Here is a 16,230-nt window from a genome sequence, read left to right as displayed (position 1 = left end):
CTCCAGTATTCTTGCCCGGAAAATTTCCATGGACAGAGGAGTCTGGTGGGCTATAGTCTATGGGGTTGCAGAGTTGGGACATGACTGAGCATGCGCACACCTTTAAACATAATTCAGTTTTAAATACCAACAACCTGCATGCTCAAACTACTAGAAGATATAATGAATAAACATGAATATCTCTAAAAGAAACAGATTACTTCCAGTATCAATCAACTACCCAGGAATAAAATTCAGTTTTACTTCACGCTATGCTAATTTTATGAATTAGTACACTTACATGGAGATAAAATTATCACTTGCGTGTTAAGAGTGCATAATGTGAAACTTCTTAAAAATAAAAGTTCTCATTTTTTAATATATAATCTCCAAGACTTAGAACTTATTTTTAAATGGTACAAGAGGAAGAAAATTAAACTAGTAGCTAGAGTTTAAAGAGGGAGAGTTGGAAAGTTCGAAGTTCAAAGTAGGAAAGTAGTGTTGCTGTTCAAAGGAGTAGAAAAATACTTCATAACAATTTCAGGTTTTGAGTAGACATAGAAGGTGGATGCAATTACCTGCAACATGAGCTCACAGTCATCTCTTCCAACAAAAATCATTTCTCGTGGCAGCCTGTGGCGAGTGCCTCCACTGCTCACCAAAAACCAGGATGTTAAGCTCATTTTCTGTTTAGCTTCTAAGTCTTTGGGAAAGCTACGTCATCCTGAAGAGAGAGATTTAGAAAAGCACACATTCAGATATTTTTGATTTCGGTATCTATTCACCAAACCCTGTAAGTAGGCCTTGGAATAGAATTGCACTCAACATTTACACCTGACTAAATAAATAGACAGTCCACAGTTCCCAGGAAGAAAACATATCTAATATATTCTCAAAAGTCCACAAACTCCAATAAGAGGTCAGTTAAAAAAAACAACAACAGTCAATTAGGCAGTAAACTAGTAACATTTATCATACGTCTGAAAGGCTTTGAGCATAGCTTATAAAGGTCTACAATTCTCAAGTAAATGATCACATTTGTATAATGTTAACCTCAGTAAATGCTAGCAATATTACAATATTATACAAATAAGTGTCTAAATTACAAATGATTTGAGAAAGACAGACTCAATTCAAATGAATATATTTGATAACTAAGAGCTAACAAGGGACAACAAAGAAACTGCTTCACTATCAGTGTAGACCATTCAATGCTCTTTCAAAAGTATGCAATTTATGTACTGTATTTTTACCACTCTAATGGCAGAAAGAGAAGAGGAACCAAAAAGCCTCTTGATGAGGGTGAAAGAGGAGAGTGAAAAAGCTAGCTTGAAGCTTAACATTAAAAAACTAAAGATGATGGCATCTGGTCCAATCATTTCATAGCAAACAGAAGGGGGAAAAGTAGAAACAATGACAGATTTTATTTTCTTGGGCTCTGAAATCACTGTGGACAGTGGCTACATCCATGAAATTCAAAGATGTTTGCTCCTTGGAAGGAAAGCTATGACAAACCTGTGCTGTGCTTAGTCGCTCCAACTCTTTGCAACCCCATGGACTGCAGGCCGCCAGGCTCCTCTGTCCATGGGATTCTCCAAGCAAGAATACTGGAGGGGGCTGCCCTCCTCCAGAGGATCTTCCCCCAAAGGGATAAAACCCAGGTCTCCTGTACTGCAGGCAGATTTTTTTACCATCTGAGCCACCAAAGAAGCCCTAGATAGCATACTAAAAAGCAGAGACATCACTTTGCCAACAAAGGTCCATATAGTAAAAACTATGGTTTATTCCAGTAGTCATGTACAGATGTGAAAGCTGGACCATAAAGAGAAGGTTGAACATTAAAGAATTGATGGTTTTGAATTGTAGTGCTGGAGAAGACTATTGAGAGTCCCTTGGACTGCAAGATCAAACCAGTCAATCTTAAAGGAAATCAACTCTGAATATTCACTGGAAGGACTGATGCTGAAACTGAAACTCCAATACTTTGGCCACCTGATGCAAAGAGCTGACTCTTTGGAAAAGAACCTGATGCTGGGAAAGACTAAAGGCAACAGGAGAAGGGGGTGGCAGAGGATGAGATGATTAGACAGCATCACCTACTCAAAGGACATGAGTTTGAGCAAACTCTAAGAGACAGTGGAGGACAAAGCAGCTTGGTATGCTTCAGTCCATGGTGACTGAAAAACAACTTTCTAAACATTTTTCCTAGAGCAGCAGTTCCTAAACTTTTTGTCCTTGAGATTCTTCTACACTCAGGAAAAAAAAAAGACCCTAAAGAACATTTTGTTTACATGGATTAGATATATTAATATTCATCATATTAGAAATAAAAATGGAGAAACTGGTATGAATTAATTCATTTTAAAATTACTGATAAATCAATTTTACAGAACAATAGCTAATATTTTATGAAGACTAATTATACTTCCCCCCAAATTAGTGAGAATAATACCATTATACATTTTTTAAAATCAAATCTTTAAGGTCTGATTTAATAGAAGATTTTCATATCTGCTCTGAATTCAATCTGTTTAACTTGAAATATTTAAAAACTTAACTTCATACTTAATCCCAGATAACTAGTGGGAAATGGTAAATTTAATAGTCTTTCTAAATAACTGAAGACGGTTTTCTTCAATACTACAACAAAACTTCCCAGGTGGTAATTTCTTGAATGTTATTTACAATATGGAATCTGAAACTGCCCATACATTTTAACATGAGAATCCATTTTCTGCTTTGAAGGGATTTTGTAACTTCATGCATTGATCACTTGAAAAACACTGGTTCCCTAAGTTACACAGATCTTCCAAGTGATGATACATTTTACTATACTATTTAAAAATATCACATTCGTTTAATATCATCATTCATCTCATCAGAAAAGTCCCTAGGTTCTGGGCAGTTGTGAAGCAGCAGAATCAAGTTCCTAAAAATCTAATTTTCTCTTGAAAGCCTAATTTTCCTGTCAAAAACCACTTAATTCTTCTCCTTAAAGTGACAGGTTTATACTGTCTACCAAATACTCAAGTCTGCAAAACCGTAATTTGTCTGCCAGTCATTATTTCAAGTAAAACTAGTGTTCTGTGAAACAACTGGCTAGTTCAGCTCACAACTCAGACAATAACACAAATGCTTTTCTTGGGACAACCATGGCACTTGGTACACAGAAAAAAAGTGCTTTACGTGTAGTTCCATTCAGTCACACAGAACATTAAAAAGATGATGATTCAAAGGTCAAGATTTATTAGACTTGATATTTTTTAACACTTTATCCAGGACTTTCTTTAGTGAAACCGGCTTTTTTTTCTTACTTTCCAGTGCATGGCAGTGAAGAATATGACTGCTATTAGCACAGTAGGATGCCAATGCCTTCACTAAGGAAGTAGCAGCCTTAGCCAGCATTGTTTTTCATATCAATTCAAAGGTCCATACAATAAAAAAGGCAAATAATGCTTTGATAATATTAAGAAAACAGTTTTGACTTCACGACCCTTGAAATGGTTTCAGGGACTCCCAGAGGCCTATTGACTGAGCTTCAGTAACTACTGTCTTGGAGGATGTGACTATGTCATTAAGAGCATAAATTTCAGAGTCAGACACTCCTGGTTCTACAGTTATTTCTGCATGACCTTGGGCAAGTTACTTACTCCGTGTCCCTTAGTTTCCTCTTGCGTAAAATTGAAACAAGGATAGTGTCTACATGACAGCTTTTTTCTTATGGATCAAAGACTACTACTTATAAATATTTTTCCTGTGAAATGATACATTCTCGTATAATTTCAGTTCAGTTCAGTCACTCAGTCGTGTCCGACTCTTTGTGACCCCATGAATCGCAGCACGCCAGGCCTCCCTGTCCAACACCAACTCCCGGAGTTCACTCAGATTCACGATTTAATGAGCAACAAACCTTATGGCTCAGCTGGTAAAGAATCCGCCTACAATGAGGGAGACCTGGTTCGATCCCTGGGTTGGGAAGATTCCCTGCAGAAGGGAAAGGCTACCCACTCTAGTATTCTGACCTTACAGTTCATGGGGTCGCAAAGAGTTGGACCCAACTGAGTGACTTTTACTTTCACTTTATACCACAAAACAATGAAATGAAACATTCTGCAATAAGAAACGCATCTATATATTAAAAGAAAATCCTTTAAAATGTGGACTTTTATGTTAAAGTAAAAACCTTGTTATGTTATGAATTTGTCTACTCATACATGAAACCATGCGTTTCATCAAAATAAGCAAACAATTTTCTGCAAAGTGAAAACTATTAAGTCCTATTCTCCTTTGAGTTTATTAAATTAATATGGTCAATTTATGTGGATTCTTAAACCTTCCATTCCCCTAACTCCTTGATGCAGATGTTGCTGGTAGTCTTCTATTCATCTGTCTGCATGCGTGCAAGCTCAGCTGTCAAGTTGTGGCCAACTCTTTGTGATTCCATGAACTGTAGCCCTCAGGACCCTCTGTCCATGGAATTTCCCAGGCAAGAATACCAGAGTGGGCTGCCATTTCCTTCTCCAAGAGATCCTGCTGATCCAGGTATCACACCTGCATCTCCTGCATTGGCAGGCAGGTTCTTTACCACTGAGCCAGCAGGAAGCATTCATCTGTGTACTTTCTCTCAAAATGGTTTTTAGCATTTCATATGTCAAGCGTTAGTCACTAGTCGTGTCCAACTCTTGCGACTTCATAGACTGCAGCCCACCAGGCTCCTTGGTCCATGGGATTTCCCAGGCAAGAACACTGGAGTGGGTTGCCATTCCCTTCTCAAGGGGATGTTCCCAACCCAAGGACTGAACCTCGGTCTCCTGAATTGAAGGCAGATTCTCTACTGCCTGAGCCACTGGGGAAGCCCAGGTAAGTACATAACTATATAAAATAAAATTTTATATAAATCTGAAAAACTCAGCAGTGGCCACAGGATTGCAAAAGGTCAGTTTTCATTTCAATCCCAAAGAAGAGTAATGCCAAAGAATGTCCAAACTACCGCACAATCACATTCATTTCACATGCTAGCAAGGTAACACCCAAAATCCTTCAAGCCAGGCTTCAACAGAATGTGAAAAAGAACTTCCAGATGTACAAGCTGGATTTAGAAAAGGCAGAGGAACTAGAGATCAAATTGCCAGCATCCACTGGGTCATAGAAAAAGCAAGGGAATTCCAGAAAAACATCTACTTCTGCTTCATTGACTATGCAAAAGACTTTGGCTGTGTGGATCACAACAAACTACGGAAAATTCTTAAAGAGATGGGACTACCAGGCCATCTAACCTGCCTCCTGAGAAAAATGTATGCAGGTCAAGAAGCAACAGTTAGAACTGGACATGGAACAATGGACTGGTTCAAAATTGGGAACAAGTACTTCAAGCAGGGTGTATATTGTTACCCTGCTTTATTTAACTTATATGCAGAGTACATCATGCATAATGCCAGGCTGAAAAGAGCACAAGCTGGAAATAAGATTGCCAGGAGAAATATCAATAACCTCAGATATGCAGATGACACCACCCTTATGGCAGAAAGCGAAGAGGAACTAAAGAGCCTCTTGGTAAAGGTGAAAGGAGAGAGTGAAAAAGCTGGCTTAAACCGTGACATTCAAAAAAAGAAGATTATGGCATCTGGTCCCATCAATTCATGGCAAATAGGTGGGGAACCAATGGCAACAGTGACAGACTTCTTTCTTGGGCTCCAAAATCACTGTACACAGTGACTGCAGCCATGAAACTAAAAGATGCTTACTTCTTGGAAGAAAAGCTACGACAAACCTAGATAGTGTATTAAAAAGCAGAAACACTACTTTGCTGACAAAAGTCCGTATAATCAAATCTATGGTTTTTCCAGTAGTCGCGTATAGATGTGATCAGTTCAGTTCGGTTCAGTTGCTCAGTCATGTCCGACTCTTTGTGACCTCATGGACGGCAGCACGCCAGGCTTTCCTGTCCATCACCAACTCCTGAAGCTTACTCAAACTCATGTCCATCAAGTTGGTGATGCCATAAACCATCTTATCCTCTGTCATCCCCTTCTCTTCCTGCCTTCAATCCTTTCCAGCAGCAAGGTCTTTTTCAACGAGTCAGTTCTTCTCATCAGCTGGCCAAAGTATAGGAGTTTCAGCTTCACATTCAGTCCTTTCAATGAATATTCAGGATTGATTTCCTTTAGGATGGACTAACTGGATCTCCTTGCAGTCCAAGGGACTCTCAAGAGTCTTCTCCAACACCACAGTTCAAAACGATCAATTCTTCAGTGCTCTCTTCTTTATGATCCAACTCTCACATCCATACATGACTACTGGGAAAACCGTAGCTTTGACTAGACAGACCTTCGTCAGCAAAGTAATGTCTCTGCTTTTTAAATATGCTGTTTACATTGATCATACTTTTTCTCCCAAGGAGCAAGCGTCTTTTCATTTCATAGCTGCAGTCACCATGTGCAGTGATTTTGGAGCCCAATAAAATAAAGTCTCTCCTATTTCCATTGTTTCTCCATCTATTTGCCATGAAGTGATGGGACCAGATACCATGATCTTTGTTTTTTGAATGTTGAGCTTTAAGGCAGCTTTGTCACTCTCCTCTTTCACTTTCATCAAGAGGCTCTTTAGTTCCTCTTCACGTTCTACCATAAGGGTGGTGTCATCTGCATATCTGAGGTTATTGATATTTCTCCCAGCAATCTTGATTCCATCTTGTGCCTCTCATACACCATAGCATTTCTCATTATATACTCTGCATATAAGTTAAATAAGCGGAGTTACAATATACAGCCTTGACATACTCCTTTACCAATTTTGAACTAGTCCATTGTTCCATGTCTGGTTTTAACTGTTGATGCTTGACCTGCATACATATTTCTCAGGAGGCAGGTATGGTGGTCTGGTATCAGCCAGACCCATCATCAGATCCACCCATTATCAAAATACATCAACTAAACAATAATCATACATTGCATATCTTTCATGTCAATGCTCTAAAATTACTCACTTAAAGAAACATTTTAGGGAAAAATTATGGCAATATAAAATGCCTTGTAACTTATTCATAAAATCAAAAATACTACAACCTTTAATTCATACATATTTCAATTCTGAAGAGTCCATTTAATGGATCACTGATTAAACTTCCTGAAACACTTTCTCAAAGCACAGTCTTTAGGTCATACTGGAAATCTAAAGACTCAATAGTATGGAGGACCACTGACCTTCACAAAGATTATAGTCCCAGACCTTCTTACATACTCAAGTCCAACCATAAACTATAACCTTTGCTCTATGACTTTATAATTCCTCCAGTTAAAGGTGGTGATAAGGATAGAATAGGATAGATACACAGGTACTTACTGAAGTCCCAGCAAAGGACTACAGACAGAGAGGGAAACCTAGGAAACTTTGGGAGACCACTGTACGTTAATGATCACTCAAGAAAGCTACTGGAACATCATGGGAGGAAGCAGCCTTACTTAACTATAAAGCCATAAATAAAAGCACAAGATGTGCCCAGGCCATCAGGTGAGAGAAAAATGTCACCACTCTTCTACTGATCCGAATAAATGCTGTGATAATCCTAGCTGAGCTCACAGGGTCAGACCCTCTCCTGCCCAAAATGAAGGAGGCGCTGGTGATGTGAGTCTGATATCTTCTTGAAGAAGGTGGTCTTTGTCCTCTCTTTAACTTTCCTTTGATTATAAAATTTTAGTCTTCTTGATCCTCGGGACAGAGCTTCCTCACCTGCCCACTTGTATCTCTCACAAGTGCTTTATGTTAATAAAACTACTTCTTGCCTATCACTTGTGTGCTGAGACACAATGAACCTGAGCCTCAGTAAGTCCAGATGCAAGGTGACTGATTCTGATTAACTGACCATGGGTTCAAGTTTTTATTAGGGTTTTGCCTGGGAATTTGAGTCCCAGCATGTGGGTTCAAGGCCTAATCTGAGGTGCACTGTTTCAGTTATAATTTCCCTCTCTATAACTCTGGGCTATGCTTCATAACTTGTTTTGGCCAATGGGGTGATGTTAACAGCTGTGATGCAAATGAAGACTAAAATATGCGTGGGCAACTGGATTTGATCTCTTGTACCTCTGCCTTCACCAGAAAAAGAACATGCCCTGGCTAGCCCATTGGTTCAGGAAGAATGAAAGACATGTAGAACAGATACAGATCCAACACGGAACTTGAAGCACGCCCTCAAGTGTATCATTCAACCACCAAGAGCAGATACATGAACAATACTAAAATTACTGTCGTTTTGAGTCATTGAGACATTTGCAGATTGACTATAATGCACAAAAGATGAGTATAATTTACTGAAATAAAAGGTCTTTCAACAGTAGAATGACAACCCAATACATTTATTTCTAAAAATACGCAAATGAAATTTTTGTTGAAGTTGTTCCCTTTCCCCAGTTTCTTCATCTCAGAATGGTAACATCTATTTGTATAATTAAACCTAAGGCTGTGATGTATTACAGAACTACAAACTGTAGGTAAAGGGAGCTTATTTTAACAAAAATACAAAAATGAGAGAATCCAGAAATAGAAGAAGAAAGACGCTTACTCCTTGGGAGAAAAGCTATGACCAACCTAGATAGCATATTCAAAAGCAGAGACATTACTTTGCCAACTAAGGTCCGTCTAGTCAAGGCTATGGTTTTTCCTGTGGTCGTGTATGGATGTGAGAGCTGGACTGTGAAGAAGGCTGAGCACTGAAGAACTGATGCTTTTGAACCGTGGTGTTGGAGAAGACTCTTGAGAGTCCCTTGGACTGCAAGGAGATCCAACCAGTCCATTCTGAAGGAGATCAGCCCTGGGATTTCTTTGGAAAGAATGATGCTGAAGCTGAAGCTCCAGTACTTTGGCCACCTCATGCGAAGAGTTGACTCATTGGGAAAGACTCTGATGCTGGAAGGGATTGGAGGCAGGAGGAGAAGGGGACGACCGAGGATGAGATGGCTGGATGGCATCACTGACTCGATGGACGTGAGTCTGAGTGAACTCCGGGAGATGGTGATGGACAGGGAGGCCTGGCGTGCTGCGATTCATGGGGTCACAAAGAGTCAGACATGACTGAGCAACTGAACTGAACTGAACTGAACTGAAGCTCACTTTTTTGGGTGGAAAGGGTCAACATCTACAGTTTACTTTTCCACCATCTGGAACAGTTCGGTTTACCCACAGGAGAATCATCCAATCTCCTCTCATAGTGGGCAAAAACACACTGATGATGTTGCAGAAGTCAAGTTGACAGAAATGAGGGGGAAGAATCTCACCATTCTGTGTGAAGAGTGTCTGTGTTATCTGCCTGTTTAAGCACAGCACTTTACCCTACCCTTGAATATGCCTGATGGTCACATGTTTGGAGTCTCTCTGATACAGTATCTTGAGATAATAAACCTCTCAACTTCTAAGGGAATGGGGGTTTGGGCAATAAGCCCTGATAGTTTTTTATATGAACTTTCAACAAATTTCCTTGTTTTCAGTCCACCCTGCCTACTAAGATACAAGGCAGGTCACATTCCCCAGCCTTTCCAAGATTCTAAAAGAATTCATTTGTTTATTTAGTTCTTCCTCCCACAGTTCCCCTTCTTCCAAAACTTTCTCAACTTCTCTTCCTCTCCTCTTTGTATTAGTGAGGATGGGAAGTGAGAAAATTTCAGGGGTCCTATTCAAAATACTTCTTGAAAACTGTTTCTTTTAGCATACAATTTTGAAATAACACTCAACTGCAGATTGACTCGAGAAATTTAGCTACTCTTAAGTGAATTTCCCATGAAAATATCTGTTCTCCATATCTGTAGTTTGGTTATTTCATTCTAATTGCACTGAGTTCAGATTTCAAGTTAGGTACTATTACTATTACAAGTAATAGCTGTGATTCAATAGAAGCTAAAAAGTAAGAGGGAAAAGACTCCACGACTATGTTAATTTAACTGTGGATATGCCTCCAGACAATCCCTAGACAAATGAGGATAATAGTTCATCAAACAACATATAATCAGTTCAGTTCAGTTCAATCGCTCATTTGTGTCCGACTCTTTGCGACCCCATGAATCGCAGCACACCAGGCCTCCCTATCCATCACCAACTCCCAGAGTTCACTCAGACTCGCGTCCATTGAGTCAGTGATGCCATCCAGCCATCTCATTCTCAGTCGTCTCCTTCTTCTCCTGCCCCCAATCCCTCCCAACAACATATGATATGCTAATATATTTCCGTACTCTTAAACGAAATGGCTAAAAAATATTCTTTGTAACTTTATGAATTTGGAAAGAAGCTACTACAAGGAAAACTTCAAACACATATGTATTTCAAAGTGTTTCCTAATAAAACCTATGTATTAAATTCTCCTACAAAAATGAAGAAAATAGTAGACTGGATAAAATAAAAGGGTCCATCTTCATGCCTTCTATGAGAGAATCTGCCAGTGTAAGGAACACACAATAAAGAAATTACATGCAAATAGTAATCAAAACAAAGCTGAGAGGACTATGTCAATGTCAGATAAGAACATTATATATTGATAAAAGGTTCAATATATCAATAGGATATAAAAACTGGAAGCATACACACCTAACAACAGAACACTGAAATAGATGAAGCAAAAACAGATAAAATTAAAAGAAAAAATAGACAGTAGAACAATAACAGCTGAAGACTACAATACTCCACTTTCAACCATGGAAAACAACTAGACAGAAGAAAGGATTTTACAACACCAGAAACCAATCTGATGCAGCACTTCACTCTTCACATTTTCTCAAGTGCACGAAGAACATTTTCAGGACACAATGTTAGGAGTACAACAAGTCTTAATGAACTTAAAGAGATGGAAAACGTATGAAACAACTTGTCTAATCACAGTCGAATGGAATCATTCATCAGTAGTGGAAGTAAAACTGGAAAATTCTCAATAGGCAAAAATTAAATGACACACTTTGACAATGCGTAGTAAAGCAGCAATCATAAAAGAATTAAAAAGAAAAAGCAAATGAAAACACCACAGAATAAAAAGCGAATAAGATTTGTTCAAAACTAGTCCTAATAAGGAAGGTTACAATTACAGTTATAGCTGTAACCACTGTAAAAAGCAAAAAAAAAAAGATCTCAAATCAATAATCTAAGTGCACACTTTAAGGAAACCAAAACCAAAGCTAACTGAAGAGAAGAAGACAATAAAGATTACTATTTCCAACTGTGGCCTTTTCTTTTTTGCTTAAAGGAATCACTTAAGTTCTTGTAAAGCTGGTTTGGTGGTGCTCAATTCTTTTAGCTTTTGCTTGTTTGTAAAATTTTGATCTATCAAATCTCAATTAGAATCTTGTCTGGTAGATTTTTCTGAGTTGTAGATTTTTCCCTTTCATCCCTTTAAATGTACTGTGTCACTTTCTTCTCACCTGCAGAAGCTCAGTTCCTTGTATGTAACTGTTGTTGATCCCCTTGCTGCTTTTAATAGTCTCTTTATTTTTAAATTTTTGCTGTTTTAATTACAATATATATTGATGTAGGCCACTTTGGGTGATCCTCTTTGGAAACACTGTATGTCCTGGACCTAGATGTCTGCTTCCTTTCCCAGGTTAGGGAAGTTTTCTGCTACAGTATCTTCAAATATGTTCTTTGTCCCTTTCTCTCTTCTCCTTTTAAGAAGCCTATAATGTGAATGTCTTTACACCTGACTTTGTGCCAGTGGTCTCTTAAACTATCCTCAATTTAAATTTAAATTATTTTCTGTTAATCTTGTGTGACTGCCACTACTCTGTCTGCCAGTATGCTGACTATTCCTCTGTATCATATAACCTGCTGCCAAGTTGTTCTAATGGATTTTAAATTTTCAGTTATACATACTTCAGCTGTGTTTCTTTTTTTTATATTTTCTAATTTTTTACTAATCACTCCACTTAAATCAATGAACAGTCATTCACTCAACAAATCAATAAGGAGATATTAACCTTAAACGATATATTAGACTGGGTGAACTTAATAGCAACATATGAAACACTCCATCCAAAAGCAACAGAATACAGATTCTTTTCAAGTATATATGGAATATACTTCAGGATAGATCACATGCTAGGCCACAAAACAAGATTCAGTAATTCTGAGGAAATGGAAACCATATGAAGCCACTTTTCCACCAAAACAATATCGTATTAGGGATCAACTACAAGGGGGAAAAAATATACAGAACCCAAATTAATGGAGGTTTCACAAAGTGCTACTGAACAACCAACGGATCACTGAAAAAATTAAAGAAGAAACCCCCAAATACCTGCAGACAGTGAGAATGAAAACACAATGATCCAAAATGTTTCAGTTGCAGCAAAAGCAGTTCAAAGATGGGAATTTATAGTGACACAAGTTTATCTCAGGAAACACAAAAGATCTCAAACAACCTAACGTTATGCCTAAAGCAACTATCAAAAAAAAAAAAAGCCAGCAAAACAAAACCCAAAGTTAGGAGAAGAAAAGAAATCATAAAGATCACAGCAGAAACAAAAAGAGACTTTAAAAAAAAAAAAAGAAAAGAAAAGATTAATGAAACTAAAAGCTAGTTCTTTGAAAAGATAAACAAAATTGATAAACCTATAACCAAACTCATCAAGAAAAAAGAGGGCATGAATTATAAAATCAGAAATGAGAAAGAAGTTACAGTCAATAATGCAGAAACTCAAAGAATTATAAGAGATTACTGTGAACAATTCAGACTTAAATTGAAGAAAGTAGGGAAAACAACTAGACCATTCAGGTATGACATATATCAAATCCGTTATGATTATACAGTGGAAGTGAGAAATAGATTTAAGGGACTACATTGGATAGAGTGCCTGATGAACTATGGATGGAGGTTCGTGACATTGTACAGGGGACAGGGATCAAGACCATCCCCAAGAAAAAGAAATGCAAAAAAGGAAAATGACTGTCTGAGGAGGCCTTACAAATGGCTGTGTAAAGAAGAGAAGCCAAAAGCAAAGGAGAAAAGGAAAAAGATGTAAGCATCTGAATCCAGAGTTCCAAAAAATAGCAAGAAGAGATAAGACAGCCTTCCTCATCGATCAATGCAAAGAAATAGAAGAAAACAACAGAATGGGAAAGACAAGAGATCTCTTCAAGAAAATTAGAGATACCAAGGGAACATTTCATGCAAAATGGGCTCAATAAAGGACAGAAATGGTATGGACCTAACAGAAGCAGAAGATATTAAGAAGAGGTGGCAAGAATACACAGAACTGTACAAAAAAGATCTTCACAACCTGGATAATCACCATGGTGTGATCACTCACCTAGAGCCAGACATCCTGGAATGTGAAGTCAAGTGGGCCTTAGAAAACATCACTATGAACAAAGCTAGTGGAGGTGATGGAATTCCAGTGGAGCTATTTCAAATCCTGGAAGATGATGCTATGAAAGTGCTGCACTCAATATGCCAGCAAATTTGGAAAACTCAGCAGTGGCCACAGGACTGGAAAAGGTCCATTTTCATTCAAATCCCAAAGAAAGGGAATGCCAAAGAATGCTCAAACTACCACACAATTGCACTCACCTCACACGCTAGTAAAGTAATGCTCAAAATTCTCCAAACCAGGCTTCAGCAATACGTGAAACGTGAGCTTCCAGATGTTCAAGATGGTTTTAGAAAAGGCAGAGGAACCAGAGATCAAATTGCCAGTATCCGCTGGATCATGGAAAAAGCAAGAGAGTTCCAGAAAAACATCTACTTCTGCTTTCTTGACTATGCCAAAGCCTTTGACTGTGTGGATCACAATAAACTGTGGAAAATTCTGAAAGAGATGGGAATACCAGACCACCTGACTGACCTCTTGAGAAACCAACAAAGGTCCGTCTAATCAAGGCTAAGGTTTTTCCAGTGGTCATGTATGGATGTGAAAGTTGGACTGTGAAGAAAGCTGAGCACCAAAGAATTGATGCTTTTGAACTGTGGTGTTGGAGAAGACTCTTGAGAGTCCCTTGGACTGCAAGGAGATCCAACCAGTCCATTCTGAAGGAGATCAGCCCTGGGATTTCTTTGGAAGGAATGATGCTGAAGCTGAAGCTCCAGTACTTTGGCCACCTCATGCAAAGAGTTGACTCATCGGAAAAGACTCTGATGCTGGGAGGGATTGAGGGCAGGAGGAGAAGGGGACAACAGAGGGTGAGATGGCTGGATGGCATCACTGACTCGATGGACATGAGTTTGAGTGAACTCCAGATGGTGATGGACAGGGAGGTCTGGCGTGCTGCGATTCATGGGGTCGCAAAAGTTGGACACGACTGAGCGATTTAACTGCACTGAATGGTAGTTCTATTTTGAGTTTTTAGAGGAACTTCCATACTGTTTTACCAAGTAAAACAGTTCCCTTTTCTCAATGTCTGTGCTGAGTTCCCTTTTCTTAACATCTTTGCCATCATTTGCTATTTTTGGTCTTTTTGATAAGAGCCATTCTTTTGTGTGTGTGTGTGGCTTGGAATCTTAGTTCCCAACCAGGGATCAAACCTGTGTGCACTGCACTGGGAGCATGGAGTCTTCACCAGTGGACCACCAGGAAGGTCCCCTGAGGATAGTCTGGTGTGAGGCTGACAGGTGTGAGGTATCTTATTGTGGTTTCACTTTCCCTTTTTTTTTTTTTTGGTGGTTAGCAGCGTTCAGCATCTTTCATGTTCCTGTTGATGTCGAATTGCATGAAATCTTAGAGTGTTTTTGCCTATTATCACATACATAATTTGGATATTAAACCTTTATCATGTACATAATTTGCAAATATCTTGTCCCATTCAGCAGGCTGCCTTTTCTTTTTGTTGATAGCTTTCTTCATAGTGCAACAACATTTTAGTTTGATATAATCACACTTGTTTATTTTTTTGTTTTGCTTCCCTTACTTGAGGAGAGATATCCAAAAAGACATTGCTAAGTCCATGTCACAGTGTAATACGTATGTTTTCCAGGGATTTTATGGCTTCAGTCTTTACAATTAAGTCTTTAATCCATTTGCAGTTTATTTTTGTATATGATGTGAGAGAGTAATCCAATTTGAATGCTTTGCATGTAGCCATCCAGGTTATCAACATTTATTGAAGAGGGAATTTTTCTCTCGTGTACATTGTTGCCTACTTTGTCATAGATTAATTCACCATATAAACGTGGGCTAATTTCTGGACTCTTTATCGTTTTCCACTGATGTATGTGTCTCTCTTTAGGCCAGTGCCATACTGTTTTGATTACTGCAGCCTTATAGTATGATCTGAAAATGAGGACTGCCCGCTTTGTTCTTTACCAGTATTTTTTTTGGGCTATTGAGTGTCCTTTGTGTTTCCACACAATTTTTAGATTTGTTCTAGTTATTATTTTCTTTTGGTGTTATGGACACTTTAATAGTATTAATTCTTACAATCCATGAACACAGCATGTATTTCCATTTTCAATTTCTTTCTTCCATATTTTATAGTTTTCTGATTATCAGTCTTTCACCTCCTTAAATTTATTCCAAAGTACTTAATTCTTTTTGATACAATGAAAAATAAGCTTGTTTTCTTAACTTGTCTTTCTGATCGTTCATCATTAGTATATAGAAATGTTGCAGATTTCTGTATACTGATTTTGTATACTGCAGTTTCACCAAATTCAGTAATAAACTTCAGTAGTTTTCTGGTGACATCTTTAGGATTTTCTGTGTGTACTATCACTTTATCTACAAACAGTGACAGTTTTACTTCTCCCTTTCTGGTTTGTGTTCCCTGTATTTCTTTTTCTTCCCTGATGGCTGTGGCTAAGACTTTCAATACTATGTTAGGTAAAAGTGTTGAGAGTGGGAACCTTTGTATTATTCCTGATCTTAACAGAAATGCATTTTGCTTTTCTCCATTGAGTATGATGTTAGCTGTAGGTTTATCGTATATGGCCTTCATTATGATGAGGTATTTTCCTTCTGTGCCCACCTCCTGAAGGGCCTTTATCATAAACAACTGATTGTCAGATATTGAAAAGTCTTGCATCCCTTGGGGTGAATCCCATTTAATCATTGAAAATCTTTTTGATATATTGTTGAGTTTGGTTTGCTACTAACTTGTTTAAAAGTTTTGCATCCCGGTTCATCAGTGATACTGGCCTGCAGTTTTCTTTATTTTGGATTGTCTTTGTCTAGTTTTGCTATTGCGGTGTTGTGGCTTCATAAAATGGGTTTGAAGAGCTCCTTCCTCTGCACTTTTTTGGAATACTTTAAGAATATGTTAACTCTCCTCTAAATATTTGTTAGAATTCAC

General features: G+C 38.3%; 1 protein-coding gene across 50 annotated transcripts in view; it reads right to left on the bottom strand.

Moving 5' to 3' along the window:
• Nucleotides 1-16,230, bottom strand: part of CEP170 (centrosomal protein 170) — a 136,758-nt gene that overhangs the window by 97,999 nt on the left and 22,529 nt on the right. For all 50 annotated transcript variants that reach the window (XM_060396395.1, XM_060396399.1, XM_060396403.1 and 47 more), the window contains exon 2: nucleotides 558-703. In XM_060396395.1, the coding sequence (XP_060252378.1) occupies nucleotides 558-662 (105 nt within the window). In that variant the 5' untranslated portion in view covers nucleotides 663-703. The remainder of the gene's footprint in view (nucleotides 1-557; nucleotides 704-16,230) is intronic.

Source organism: Ovis aries, chromosome 12 (assembly GCF_016772045.2).
Source record: "Ovis aries strain OAR_USU_Benz2616 breed Rambouillet chromosome 12, ARS-UI_Ramb_v3.0, whole genome shotgun sequence".
In the NCBI taxonomy this organism is placed as follows: Eukaryota; Metazoa; Chordata; class Mammalia; order Artiodactyla; family Bovidae; genus Ovis; species Ovis aries.
Note: the sequence above shows the minus strand (reverse complement) of the source record. Positions and strands in the feature narration are given on the sequence as shown.